Raw genomic sequence first — 15,758 nt, forward strand, 5'->3', positions numbered from 1 at the left:
AAGGGCACATTTTTATCACCGTTAAATATGAATTTAGCAAGTGTCGTTTAATTGAATTATAGAATGAGACATCGCGTCAAGAGGTGACTGCAAAAATATAAAAATCCGACTAAAAGTCACAATACGTAACAACTTTGCCTCAACGGCTTCAAATTTGTATCACCACTGGCTCGTCACAGAGAGAATTGTATCTTCTGCCAACTAAATGTTAGCTAGAACGATAACATATTGGACATTATTAGCATCAATGCTAACGCAGATGCTTTGGCAATTTTCATGTTGCTCGCTAACATGATCAGACACAAATTCTTGAAAAAGTACGTCGTGCTTTTCTTTAATTCTGCGTACCTACAGAGAAATACATGACAGCGAAGACTCATGGCAGGGGTAATGGACGAGAAGACGAAGCGGAGCATTGACATGCAAACGGTGTTGGCTTAAGAAGCCGAGGCGGGAGGCAGTCAGTCACTCAGTCAGTCGGCTTTGACAGACAACAGAAGCTGCGCGCGAGGATTTCTGATGAAAAGATATTGGATATTGGTGATTCGCCACTCAATCTGCCGCCAACCTGTAGCCGCGCCGCTGCCCGAAAACCAATTTTGTGCGGCTGATTTGGAGCGGCGGGACAAGCTCACACACACAAGAGCATTTTGTGATTGGCTGGGAGATGGGAGCTGCCATTCAGATTTGAGCAAAAAAAACGGGCATAACGCACAAGTGGATTTGGCGAATCTGTACTGTGTGTCGTGGCCTTTCATACACTGTATGTTGGCTTGGGGGGGGGGCAAAGTTCTTTTTCTGCCGGGGATCAAATTCCTTATTTCACCGATAATCGATACAAAGGCACCACAACAAGTATTACTCATGGTCATCGAAATTGAAAAAAAAAATTAAGTAAATATAATGAGGCGTACAAATTGTTAGCCTAATAGTAAACCTGTCTTTATTTCTACTTATACTTCTATACTACATTACCCAGCGTGCACTGGTACGAGCCACACGCACATCACTTGCGAGGCTGGGCATGTGGCAGAAAAAGGACGTGGTGAAGAATGGTGAGTGAAAGATTTACACATCTTAGAGCGCAATGAAACTTTGAAACCAAGTTATTTATAAATTCAATAATATATGTATATACAGTGTATAGATTGCCTAATTTATCCGGCAACAGTCGAATTAAGGGGAGTGCCAGCGATTTATTTGTTTCTATTTTCTGCATACAACCAGAAAATGTTCAACAAATCAATATTAAAGGTTAGCGCCGAAATAACTGTTAGTTCTCTTTTGAATGACATCGAACGACTATGAGTGGAAAAACCTTCCGAACTTTATAAAGCCAACGAAAGGCAGACCATTATTGGCCCGTTTTGTGAGCTCGACTACCGTTAAAAAAAACACACAGTTTCACGGCTGAGCTGAAATTGGCGACGAAAGATGTTTGTGCATTATCACCAAGTTAGCCGTTATGCACTTTACGTGTGTGTGTGTGTGTGTGTGTGTTGTACTCACAGCGTCCGCAACTTGGGCATGTGGTTGAAGCTGGACAGCGGGATGAGGGTGATGTTGTTGTTGTTGAGAGTGCTGCACACAGAAATAGAGAGAGCAAGTGCAAGAGAGGAAAAACAGATTCATTAGCAGAGTTCCGGGAAGCGTGCGCTGATGCACATCACAAATTTCATTCCAATCCACACCAACCCCAACGGACACAATACATACAAATACTCCTCACGGCATAGTGGCTGGTTTCTCCAAAGCGGCAATTTCAACACATTGTTGACTTGCTCGTAAAATTCGAACAACATTTCGATGGCCACAGATTACGCTAGCATTTTATTTTCATGTGTTTTTCAAAGATCACAATATGTTGGCTGGAAGTACATATGGAGCTCAAATTCTGCTAGAACATGTGATGACCAACCTCAACTAAATGGAACAGTACAATACAGACATTGGAATCGTAAATTTACCCACCAAAAAAAAATCGACTTTTGTAAAAAGACAAAATTGTTCTCGTAATATTACAACTTTAATCCGCTTTCTGGAAAAATAGATACAGTGGTACCTCTACTTACGAAATTAATTGGGTCTGGAAGAAATTTCTTAAGTAGAAAATTTTCTAAGTAGAGACGTGTTTTCCATGTAAATGCCCTAATCCGTTCCAAGCAAACCCAATATTCAGACATAAATGTTTTATAAAGGATAAAAATGCATGAAAACATGTAACACATATATGTTACAATTAGATTATTTCACAATAAATGAGAGATGTGCATAATGAAAAAAACTAAGAATAGAGTAAAGAATAAAAATGATGGTCGTTTATCTTTTAATTGCTGTCCTCATCGCTTTTTGCCCTCTTTGGTTCATTTTCTCTCTCAGAAGTGGTTTTTGCCTGGCGTTTTGTAAGAAACTGATTTGGTAACGTGGTGACTGTCGATACATACTCTTTGGCGAGATCAACCAAACACATCCCTTTTTCATACTTTTCTATTATCTCTTGCTTTGTTTGTATGGACCAAACGATTTTCTCCTTTTTTTCTTTTCCTTTCTAATTCACGTAAAACCATCGGAACACCTCATGGCCCGAGGGGCGAATGACGAGGACGCTGCATAGACATATCTATCACATATATATCTATCTACACACATAGACACATACGGTAGAGGTCCCTCTTAGCCAATGGGATGCCAGGAAGATGCTAGGTAATAGCCAATGGCAGAGCAGCTATGAGTATGCTGCGTTCAGGAAACTCTGGAGCTGAGAGTCGCAGCCAATGCTGTATTTTTACCTTTCGTATCCTGAAATTTCATTCGTAACAAGAGGCAATATTTTTCTGTTGATGCGTTTTGTAACTTGAAAATTTCATATGAAGAGACAGAAAGTAGAGGTACCGCTGTATTTTCTTGTAACGTTACAACTTCGATTTTAAAAATATATGACTTATCTAGAAAATAATATAACACTTATTTTATGCAAAATTATCTTATTAAAGAGGTAGTCAACCCCAAAAATGTTATGTTCTATGCGGTTTCACTAGTCTAAACTTGGCATTCTGATTAATATTGCATTCGTGGAATATGAGTTAAGCAGCAAAATCCACCTGTTTTTAGTCATCTCAGTCATCCCATTTTGTCATTTCTGTCGACTGAAAATGACATCACAGTTGCTCAGGGCTCAGGTAGCGACCAATCACGGCTCAGGTAGCGACCGATCACGGCTCACCTGTTTTCTGAAGCTAAGCCGCGATTGGTCGTTACCTGAGCCTTGAGCAACTGTGATGTCATTTTCAATCGACAGCAAGTGGCAAAATGGACGCCCCTTGAGACGGATAAAAACAGGTGGATTTTGCTGCTTAACTCATATTCCACAACCACAGAGAGAACATTTTTGGGTTGACTTTGGGTTGACTTCCCCTGTAACAATTTTCTTTAAAATTGACATGGATTTTATTTAAAGTATACTTGATCAAATGAACTTTTTTCTTGCCAGGATACAATGTGAATCTTGAAAATAGACTTTTTACCTATACGATATACAATTTTCTAGAAAAAAATAAACGTATTCTCAGAATATTACAACTTTAATCATGAAAATGACTTCTTATCTTGAAAACATACTTTTTTTTCTTGAAAAATATATTGTGACTTTTTTTTTTAAATATACAATTCTTGACATTTAAAATATTTTTCCTTTAGAAGTATGCATTTTTTTAAACCTAAATGTTCAAATTACCAAAAGATAAATCTTGAAAATGCAAGACTGTTTTATCTAAAAAAAAAAATAAAAATGTAAAAAAAAAACTATTTTCTGGAAAACATACAACTTTATTCTCATAATATTACGACTTCAATTGCAAACATTTATGTCATTTTATCTTGAAAATTTGCATTTTTTTCCCCCTTGAAACTATACCATTGTTTTTTACTTCAAACTATCCATTTTTCTTCAATAAAATGTAAAACTTGTAAGACTGCAACTTGTTTTCTGGAACTTATATAACTTTACTGTCATGATTAAGATCATAATCAGATGTAGACAATATGACTGTTTTTGAATATTTGTCAATACATGTAATCACTCGGGTTGGTCGAGTCCCCGTGTGTTCGTCATGGTTTTATGATGGAGATGAAGTGCTGCCTCCATGAGTGAAAATTATTTTGTTGTGTTTATGGGGCGCTTGGTTGTATTTCTAAACAAAATGTTATTGCATTGTTGAAAAAAAAAAAAACGGCATGGACCTATTTTGCAGCCATTTTTCTACTCTACTATTCATTTTATCCTTTTAGTTTGAGTCTCCATTTTCATTTGTGCACTAAAGCGGTTGACTCGAAGCAAAACATAATGGAGAAATATATGTGCAATTCTCTCCAACTTATTACATATATTCCCCTCGCTTTTATTTTATTCTTTCTTATCCTGTAACCCCAGCGTGTCGCTATAAATGCGAAGTCGACTGTCATCACATCCAAACTCGCACTGGCGGCTTCACAAACATTTATTGATTTTCATGCGTTTTCATGCCTGAATATAAAGTTAGACAACACGAGAAAGCAGAGGAAGTGATGCAAAGACATAAAGCTGCTCCTTCAAAGCAACTCAGCGGGGACCAAAAGGTTTTTTTTTTTTTTTTTTTTAACTTTTCCTTTTTTTTTTTCCCAAGGCACTGAAAGCTCCTTAAGACGGCCTTTTTTTACAAAACAACACTCACGGGATGGCCAAATGCATCCAAAAAGCACCTCATGTATACCTGTTCAAGAAAATTATGCTGCTGCAATACACTGTAGACAAAGATACTGCATGATGGCCATCACAACAACATAGCATCCAGAGTACTTAGATAAGTCTACTTCTTAAAAAAATAAATAAATAAATAAATCCAACAGTTATATCAATACATTATGAAACAAACTAGCGAAAGCCAGCATGAGACTTGGGAAAAATAATAGCGTAATAATGATCATGTAATAAATGTGCGTTAATTGTGTTAAAATTAATTTGAACAGTCATTGGGTAATAAATGTGTTCCTACTATGAAAATGTGTTACACCATATTCATAGTGAAATAAGTGTTTTGAAATATATATGAGGTTATACATGTGTTACAGCAATGTATGTTTAATAATCATATCTGCATTATTGTTACATGTTATTTGATACATAAATGGGTATTACATGGTCACTGTGTTAAAAAAAGCGCGACAACATGATTATTCCATGGCCTAGTGTAATAGTAATAGCGTAATAAATGTGTTATATAGTATGGTCACAATGTAATAAATGATTTGACAGAAATAGCAACTGCTATATTATATCTGTCTTGTGTTACGATATTGAATTACAAATGTAACAAATGTGTAATCACATGATAGTATGATACATTTGTTAAAAATTTGGTCTTATAAGATGGTCAGTGTAATAATTGTGTTTTTACAATGACATAATTAATGTTATATTTCTGATGAGTATGACCAGGCACTGTATAAGAAATGTTGAAGAAACGTGAGCTTTGTATGGTAAATGCATTTTTTATTAATTTGGTTATTCATGTGTTATGAGAACATTATAACATGTTTTGGAGTAATGAATGTCATACCTATTTACCATACTATAATTAAGTTTAACATACAATGGTCATAGTGTAATGTGCTTTCAACAATTTGACGGGAATCACGCAACGCATGTGTTATATTGAATCTCTGTAATAGGCAACAACATTGCACTTGCGCAATCATAGTCATTAATATAACATGGTATTTAATAATTGCAGTGTACAGGATTATTAGGTAATAAATGCGTTATAACATGATCGTTAGGTTAAAATTGCCTTGCTTGGTAGTTTCTAAACACAAATTCTTCACTGGTATGTCTGCTGATCTGTCTGGCTAACTATCTTTTGATAGACACTCACTTCACTGTGAATAAAGCTACTTCATAGTGTCATCTTGCATGACAAACACTGGCACAAGTACAAGGTTAAAAATACTGACCACAATTAGCGCATTCATTTCAAATGACTGAAAACAGCTAAAAGGTAGCAGGCAAACACACAAACACCCCATAGTGAGCGCTTGTTATGGTTTGTTTGAAGCTAATGTTGTCACAAGTGGTCCAAATGGACTCATTACGCGGGAGTTTCCGTGTTTACGCTAACACCCACTCATCCCCGAAATACACTGTGCTCCGCACTGTTGATCTTACTACTTCTCGTTCCCTTTAATTCCCCCGTCCTTCCGACTCACTTTCCACATTCTCCCGGCCGGCGTAGCCTCCGTGGCCTTGGTGGAGGGATTGAGTTTCACACTCGGTCACTTCCAAATACACACACACTGGTCGGCCCTGTCAGGGGTGATTCCAACCAGTCTATATAATTTAATTGTGGAATAACAATCATCGCCCCTACTACAATTTCCCTGTCAAGTTTCCTCCCACTCACTTTCTCCCGCCACCGCTACCCTTAAACATCACTGCCTTAATACAGTTGTGACTGGTCTGAATTCGTCAAAATAAACAGCAAGGATCATTTATACTTAAGTTTATCGACGGCCGGCACTTTAAATGCCTTCTATTCCGACTGGCTCAGGTATTGTTTGTGTTGTCGCAAAAAGCATTAAGTGAGAGTTGTACGTGCGGTTGGCGGAAAATACACAAAGATTTCTTGGTGGAAATGAAATGACTGTTGAATTGTTTGTGTTGATCCCGCTGAGGCGGGCTCATATTTTGTGTGCACGAGCACAATTGAACCGCTGTCTTTGTTTAAAAAAAAAAAAAAAAGAAAATCCTCAAATTTGAATATTTGTGTCATGTTGCAGTTTGCCCGCAAAATTCCAGGGTGCTAGCCAGCATCATTAGTATTAGGAAACTCGACACCAAAAGGCCTCTCATGCATCATAGATCTGATATTATTAAAACATATTGGTAGCCTAATAGAATATTTGCTGAAGACATATTTGAAAACCACACAATAAAAAAAAACTAAGGAAAGTCAGACTACAGATTACCATGACCTGGATGACTATCTACAAATAAAATAAAATTATATTATCACAGTAGGTTAGACATGACCCAGGTGATCACGCTGTTAGGCTAACAAGATGCATGAATTTTCTAATTGTTAATTGGCATGACAATTTGAATCATTTGCACCTTTTAATCAATTGCAAAAAGCAAACTGATTTTTTTTTTATTTAAGTTTGACTGAAGAATATTATTTAGTCTTGTAAAAGTTATTTATTCATAGATATATATATATATATATATTTTAAATATGTAAGGTTTGCAAGAAATTAATCAATTGCTTTAAAACAATCACCAATATAATTGTACTAGTATTGGATTGCGTTGTCATTTTGTTCCTCCTCCTCCATTGGACAGCGCACTAGTTGAGACTGAAAAACAGCGCCCCTGCTGTTTGCAGCTAATCAGTGCACTCCATTTTGCCTCTAAGGGAATTCATCAACTCCAATCACTTCCAAACAATGGAGAAATTCTTCGCAATCAATTAATTATAACCCACAACACAAAATGCTCTCAGGCTTTTGGGAAATAATAAATTCCAGTTATGTTCTGCTTATGTTGTATCAAGATTATAATCAGTTTCAGAATCTAGAAATTCACACAGATTTATGACTAGTCTGGACAAAAGGGCTGTGTATACATGTTTTTTTTGCCACGTGAGGTAGTTGACTATTTTTCTGGGGTATGCAAAAAGGAGACGATGCACTCATTAATATCACAGACACAACACACTTGACAGTGCTAAAATTGTACTGGAACGCATATTGAAAAATTTTAATGTCAATGATGACAAATTCCTTTCTTGAAAAGATGCATTTTGCCTTTACAGTAGTGCCTTGACTGACTTCATTTGTTTCATGACCATGCTCGTAATTAAAATCATCTTTCCCTCGTGAAATGAATGGAAATGTCATTATAGTCATCCATCCCATCCCCAACGACCCACAAAAAAACCCCAAAAAAAACAATAAAGATGAATGTATTTTAAAAAAAATAACGAAAAGAAAACTACATTATTGCACTTTATAAAAACATACAGTAATGACACAATTGAACAAAATGTGAAACAATTTTTGACAATTTTTGTTTCGCTTCAATGAACATTGCGCCACTCCTTCTGGTGTACGCATCTTGGCCACCTGGGGGCAGTATCATACAGACAAGCTTTGCATGTTATATCCCACCCCAACACACACACACACACATACATACAAAGGCACACGCTCCATCACGCGCATTTAGAATGCACTCGGGTGGCACCAGCAAAAGAAAACTTCTGATCAATCCCCGCAAAGTCTGTGAAACACAATCTGGCTCATGTCTGGAAACGGCTATCGAACAACGCAATCCCGCTGCAACGATGCCCTGTCAGCCCATGTGGCAACTCCCCGACATCTCCAGATGAACACTGAGGTCATTCTCATTTCAGAATACACATAAATCTTTTGTTTGTTTTTCGGATCCGGTAAGTTAAGAGAAAGAAAAAAAAAAAAATCTTCCCATTGTAACATTTATCTGTGATGTTTCTTTGTGCGCTATTGACATTTGATTTCATTTAAATTTCAGGCTCCACAAAGTCTGCCAATGAACAGCCAATGCGAGTGTGTGTGTGTGCGCCTGTGCAATAAAACAAGTGCGCGTGTATAATAAAGTGAATTTCCTATTAGTCTCTATCACGCTCAATCAGGCTCGTCAGACGCAGGTCGATACGCGCGGCGAGCGCCTGAATTAGAGGCCAACTACAACAACGTGACTTTATGATCGCACTGATGAGCAACATTGACTTCGCGTTCGATACGATCGTTCTCACTTCCGATCTTCAGCATTAGTTCTCATCTGTGAGCAGATGTTCCCGCAATATAACCCACGCAATAAACAACTTATATACTTTTGCAAAAGTGGTTAAGAGGTTTTACTGTATTTTAGATCAGTAGTGAAATGAAACGCTATTGCGTAAGGTAGCACCGAAGAGTGCAGTGTCTTGTTGGGTGCTGCAATGCAGTGGTGTGATATTGAGCAGCAGCGGTTTCATATTGTCGTGTGGCTTTTTTTTTTAAAGAACTTTTAACACACTTAAAATAACACAAACATATTAAAAAAAAGATATATAAGAGAGAGAAAGAGAAATGGATAAGACAAACATCATACAAACAGTGCTCCAATCACTCGATTATTGTGCCCAAAGATTAAATTAGTACATTAGAAAATGCGCTTACACCCGTTGTTCTCTGTAAGCATAAAAAGCAGGATGACAGAGGATAGAACGGTCAATAAATAGCATACTTCCTGTTTTTTCCTACGCTTCTTTCAAATTGTCAAGTGTCAAACTAAATAGCGTGTCGCCAACGGATGAATGTGACAGCGGCGACCAGAAATTTGAGCGGAGACTTGGCTTGAAAAGTGACGCACGAATGGCTTTCTACTTCAAATGTACGAAGCGATAATGTCATTCAGAACGTGCATCGAACACGCAAAGAAAGGCGTGTGCAATTTCATTTTTCGGCCGCAGGTGGCAGTAGCGTTTCCAAAATCAATTACATTAGATCAGATTAGAAACTCAAACTTAATAAAGTACCCCAAAATTACTCAGCCGATTAATCTGTGAACAGAACTTTATTCCGCCAAAAATTGGAATCATCATCAGCCTAAAAAAAAAAATCCATATCGGCCTCGCCCTAGTGTATAGTGCAATGCAGCATATGGTGTAATGTAGCGCTGTAGTTTAACACAGCATACAGCACAAAGCTTTGTTGTATTTTGAAGCCTATTTTGATATTCATGACAAGCTGGCTGAGGTCGCAAAGTTCAGGTTCCAGACCGTGTAAAACATCCATTTTTCAGTCTTTTACAAGTGACAAAAATATCAAAATAAAACTGACCCATTTATAATATATCATAACATAAAAGTTTAAACTGCGAGTCCGCAGCCATACGCTGAGCCGAAATCCAGCAGGAATTGATGTCCGTCAATGTTTTCCCACACAAGCGCTGAAAAGGCTCCAACTATCAAAAGAGCTTAAAGGGCTCTTTGAGTTTGATGAAGAGCTCTCAGCATCTTGGCCCGGGGCCTCATTAGAAGCTTGAAGATGAGGAGGATGATGAGGTGGGGAGACACACACTCACGCATGCACGCACACACACGCTCACACAACCACTTGACTGCTTTCATCACACATTGCTTTAGCCCCCTTTCACAGTCTGCTAATGTGTGTCACCATCTCCTCTCAGAAATTGAATGACGTGACGACCTAACCCCCCCCCCCCAACCCCACCCCGAGTGGACGGTGGGAATGTATCTCACTAAATATAAATATTAATGTTTGCTTTTTGTGCTTACACACACCGTTTGGGAGGAGGAAACAAAAAAAAAAAAAAAACAGATTTGGGCATTGGTGTCCATTTTTCTTGCTGAATCGGTCAATAAAACTGCTGATCTGGAAGGACGGGAGGGTTCACACACCTTTCAAAGTCTCATTTGGGGACTTTTCAAGCACACCGTTAACGACATTGAATTAGGAAAAAAATATAGTACACCAAATAAAAATGCTTATCACATTAATATAGGTAAAAATATGAAGAAACAGAAAAAGCATCTTAGTGTTTAGTTTAATGTTTTTGTATAACAATAGGCAATGAATATCAACTGAATCAGATAATATTGTACTCAACTCTGCAAAGTAAACATTTATACTATAATTACAATGGTCCATTTATTCATTAGCTATGATTTTTATTCTTCATACCACACATGAATTGTTTGTGCCTTTTATATACAGTAATTACACTGGTCAACAGCAAATTTCAATCAGAGACGGCTTTTTGTGTCCCTAAATGGATTTTTGACGACAATTTCAAAAATCTTTCCTTTTTTTGGTAGCCCATCAGGGTTTTGATATATTTTCTTTTTAAGTTTGCCCAATTAAAGCTTATGCAATATAGATCTTAACATGTGTTGTAATTTATAGTCATGGCGTTTCAGAAAAATGCATCTATGAATGTGATAACATTTTGTTTATTCATGCTCTTTTTTTTAGAACCTTTGAAAAGGTAAATAGAAAATAAATTACTTGATTCTGTCGAAAGAATACGGTAAGAAAAATGATTCTGTGGTACAGTGTGGTACTTGTACCACTGGTGGCTTCCTCTAGTCGTAGGTGAGAGAATAGAGAATCACCGAAAGGATTTTATTCAATTCCAGTTTCTATTCTATTTTTTTAAGGAGAAAAAAAAAAAAACACTACTATGCAACTGTATTTTAATGTTGGTCATTATGGTGGTGAGCTAAGGTTTTTTTTTTTTTTTGTTTTTTTGTTTTTTTTAGGTGGTACTTGGTGGTAAACATGACAACCACAGCACTGTATAAGTTTCACTCCTAGACAAGCACAAATAACATTTCCAAAACAATGTCAACTATTTTGTGTTCAAATTATGTAAATTATCAAAAATAATTCTCATTCACCATTCATCTCTTTTGACAAGGCAGTTGTTTGCACCATTGACATTTCAACAGACTTTAAGGACCTTTAGGTTGAGGAGTTAAGTGCTTCTCGTGGTTTAACGCTCACATCTGAACGTTCCCACGGGGCTTAATGTCTTCTTTACTGGTATTTTTTTTGAACCACTGCCATTTTGTTAAACGCACACCTAGCGTAGATGCATTCGCACATAATGTCTGCGCCGGTTTAATAAAGTGAAGTGATGGTCTGCACGCTGTCCCGCAATGGACTTCCACAAGGTTGCCATTGGAAACCACCCTGGGAAAGTGTTTGAAGGCTAAAAAGCACCGCAGGGGCCGAGATCATTAGCGGCCGATGTATTTACGGCCACATCTTCAGTTTTACCGCACTTTTAAGTTCACATCAGACGAGCGCAGAGTTGACTTAACGCTGTTTGGCAACTCGGTAAAACCGTATACGTGCAGGATTCGCTTAGGGGTTCTCTGAAAATATTGCAGCAAAAACATTGGTTGGAGTGCCACAAGGGCTAAAAAGAAGCGACTGTCATGAAAAGCAAATGAAAAGTTCTCGGAAGAAGGACTCAATTCTGAGTATGCGCCTGTTTGACGTGGGGCGCAAATGATAAGTTTGTGAGCGCGGCCGACTGACAAATGCTGCGGCTGGAAACCACACAGAGATTTGCTTCGTATTAGCTGACACGGAGGACACGGGGAGATGCTGGATGCTGGTCATTTTGCAATTCTGTGCGGTTTGGTACAAGGATGGAAGAAGGCAGGAGGGAGGGAGGCAAGGAAGGAAAGCACAAGGGTAGAGCTGCTAGAATGACTGCAGATGCATTCGATTGGATGGACGGACCATAGAAAGTAAAGAGGCAGGGCAGGGCAGTGAAACAATAAGACAGGAGAAAGGCAAGCAAGGAAGGAAGGAAGGATGGATCGAGAGAATGATGTGTGTGAGGGCAGAGAGAAGCAAGAAGTAAGGAAGGAAGGACAAAAGGAGGGAGGCAAGGAAGGAAAGCAGAAGGGTAGAGCTGCTACAATGACTGCAGATATTAGATTGGACGGATGGATGGACGGACGGACACTAGAAAGCAAAGAGGCAGGGAAGGGCAGTGAAACAATAAAAAAAGGCAAGCAAGGAAGGATGGATCAAGAGAATGAAGGATGTGTGAGGGGAGAGAGAAGCAAGAATGGTATAAGGAAGGAAGGATGAAAGGAAAGTAGCAAAAGGGAGGAACCGAAGATGGAATGTATGAAATGAGGGAGTATGGGAGGAAAGGAGGTAAGAAGCAACAAGGACAGAAGGGAGGAACAAAAGAAGACAAAGGGAGGAAAGGAGATTTTGAGGATTGAAAGGATAAGGTAGCGAGGGAGGGATAAAGACAGAGTGGGAAGAAACAAGTGAGAACCGAAGGTAGGAAAGTATAGTTTGAGGGAGAATGGAAGAAAAGGAGGTGCGCAGGAGGCACCCAGCAGTTTTAAAGGTGTTGTAAGGAAGGAAGAAAGATAGTGAAAGGTGATTTAGAGGTTGAAGGAAAAAGAAGAAAGGTACACATAAAAAAAAGAAAGGGAATAAAGAAATAGAAGGATGAATTGAGGTAATCAGGAGCAAGACAGGAAAAAAGAAAGAAAATCAAGGAAAAGGCGCAAGTAAGTCATGATGGCAGAGAAGGCAGAATTGAGGTACTGTATTTCGGAAGGAAAAGAAGGAAGAAAGGGAGGATGGAGGCAGGGAGTAAGGAATGAAGGAAGGATCGGGGATGGTGAGAGGTGAGTTAGGAAGGGAGGAAGAAATAAAAGGAAGAGTTTTGTGCGCACAGTCTTGTCACAAGGGGTGTCCCCGTTTCCAGAATAAACCAATCACATTCATGTTAAATGCGAATCAGTACATATGTGCCATGATTTAAAATGCCTCTGATTAACTCCAAATAAAGTTCTGGCTGTTCTAGTAGGCTTTCCCTGCCGTTTCGCTTTGCTTTCTGGAAGAAGCCAAAAGTCATCATTTCCTCCACTTTGACTGAAGTCAAAAGCTGAAGCAAAACAGCGCCGAAGCTGCCGTTCACTGACTTTAGCTGACAATCAACCCTTGCCCCCTCCAAATCCTCACAGCCTTAACCTTGACACTGACCTTGAACCCGCTGACTGGCACAAAAAGCAAAAACGGGGGGGCGGCCAAACCAAAATGAGTATACAGCAGAAATCTGCACCGCTCTGACCCGACAACAATCCCGCATTGTTCCACTGATACACTCGATCACAACGCCATCAATACAAGCGAAGTGAAGGGTCGATCGCGGTCTGGCTCTAAATATGTAAATATAGGCAGAAATGTTGGAGGCCCGTCAGAGGCACCAGACAACCACAAAATGCTCAAATCATTACTGCACGTATCGGTCGTTTTAGTGGTCCAGCACACGACTGCTCCTTCGTTTTCACGTCCGCCAGTCATTGTTTGGGCTTGACAAGCATCAAGCATCTGCGTGACTGCCGAGCCTTTCTACTGCATTTATGGAACGATTGTTTTTAACAGCAGCATATCAATCATGCTGTCGCCAAGTTGACGTCGTTAAATGGCCATCCATGCATCCATTTTCTATTGCTTCATTAGGGTTGGGGATGAGCTACAAATGGCAGCCCACGGGCTGCACACGATGAGTGAGTGGCCCTTTATAAATAAACTAATAAATATATGAAAACTTTTGGAGAAAAAAAACATTGATTAGGGCGTGGGGATTATAAACACAGTTTACTCTACTACAGTGGACCTCCGGCATGCTCACGTCTTGGCACCCGCTGACACACTTATTCACAGATTTTGTTTGCCCCAGGCATATCATTTTAAGCTCATTTTGCAACCTAACCCTTAAAGGGAAGTCAACCCAAATATTTTTTTTTCAAGAATATGTTCTATGCAAGCCCACTATTTGAAACAAGGCCTTCTGATAAATGTTGTGTTCTATGCAATCAGAGTTAATCCACCCCGTTTTTAGCCATCTCTGGTGGCGGCCATTTTGTCACTTCTGTCGACTGAAAATGACGTCACAACTGCTCAGGGCTCAGGTAACGACCAATCACGGCTGTCCTGTTTTCTGAAGCTGAGCCGTGATTGGTCGTTACCTGAGCCCTGAGCAGCATTTTCAGTCGACAGAAGTGACAAAATGGCCGCCCCCCGAGATGGCTAAAAACGGGTGGATTTTGCTGCTTAACTCATATTCCACAAACGCAATATCAAACAGAATGCCGTGTTTCGACTAGTGCGCCTGCTGGGAACATTCGACAAAAAATGCGTTTGAGTTCATTTACACTTTAAAGGACTCTCTGTTATCCGACAAGTTATCTTAGCTCCTCGCCAACATACAAAGATCTCAGTGCCTCAGTTGAGATGTATCACTTCAACAATATTTCCTCGACATTTAAGAAACCGCCATATCCCCTGCTAATTTGGCAGGTCATGGCCAATTTACAAATGAAAGGTGGCTAATTGGCTAATTGTAGCCAGAAGAGTTGTCAAATATCACACAGATTTGTACTTCAGTAGTTGTTGTAAAAGAAAAAAAAAAAAAAACCTCTCGGCATTCTAGTGTTAAGAGTACAAAAGTATTCAAATGGAACTGAAAGATCGGTTCCAAAATGTGAAGATGCGAATAGAAACTGGAACTAGGCAGGGGGTTACTGTAATTGCATTTCTTTAATATGTTATTTAATTTAGCCTCCTCCTGTGCGATGCTGCCGATATTCATCAGTCACTAAATGTGGCACTGGTATTGCATGAACAGCTGTGCACTCGGAAGCCGCAACAACTTTCGGGAGTCATTGTGCGTTAGTGTGTGCATATGTAATGATTTCCCTGCTTTAACGTCATTAAAGCATAATGCTCATCAGCACATTCGCATACCAACTCTTCATTCTAATGGCCCATTTTAGTACCATTACTAGATGGTTAGATTATTTTAGTAGGCATCTGTTCCTCCAGTCATGTTACCTCCTTGCAGGGATGACTTCACAGGTCGGGTTTAAAATAGAGACCGAACATGTACTACAATTGTATTAAATATTAACCAGGTCATGCAGGAAAATGTACCAAAACTAGTCACCCACTGACTGTCAAATACTATTGAATACTAACATGTTACTGGAGGGACTATTAAAAGATGTTTGGATTTTTTATTTTCATTTTTTTTTTTCTTTTAAATCAATAAAGTTTACATGGGTCAATAAAATGTATATTCTGGCGATTAGCGTGGGTTTTATTAGGTGGCAAAAACGTGCATTAAATTACACTGCACT

The 15,758-nt window shown here is 38.9% G+C and overlaps 1 protein-coding gene across 2 annotated transcripts in view; it reads right to left on the reverse strand.

Moving 5' to 3' along the window:
* The window catches only part of slit3 (slit homolog 3 (Drosophila)), a 247,995-nt gene that overhangs the window by 83,084 nt on the left and 149,153 nt on the right, over positions 1 to 15,758 (reverse strand). For both annotated transcript variants that reach the window (XM_086016387.1, XM_086016396.1), the window contains one exon: positions 1,510 to 1,581. In XM_086016387.1, coding sequence (XP_085872513.1) covers positions 1,510 to 1,581 — 72 coding nt within the window. The remainder of the gene's footprint in view (positions 1 to 1,509; positions 1,582 to 15,758) is intronic.

This window comes from Filicampus tigris, chromosome 2 (genome assembly GCF_054856515.1).
Source record: "Filicampus tigris isolate MCC_2025a chromosome 2, RoL_Ftig_1.0, whole genome shotgun sequence".
Taxonomy (NCBI): domain Eukaryota; kingdom Metazoa; phylum Chordata; class Actinopteri; order Syngnathiformes; family Syngnathidae; genus Filicampus; species Filicampus tigris.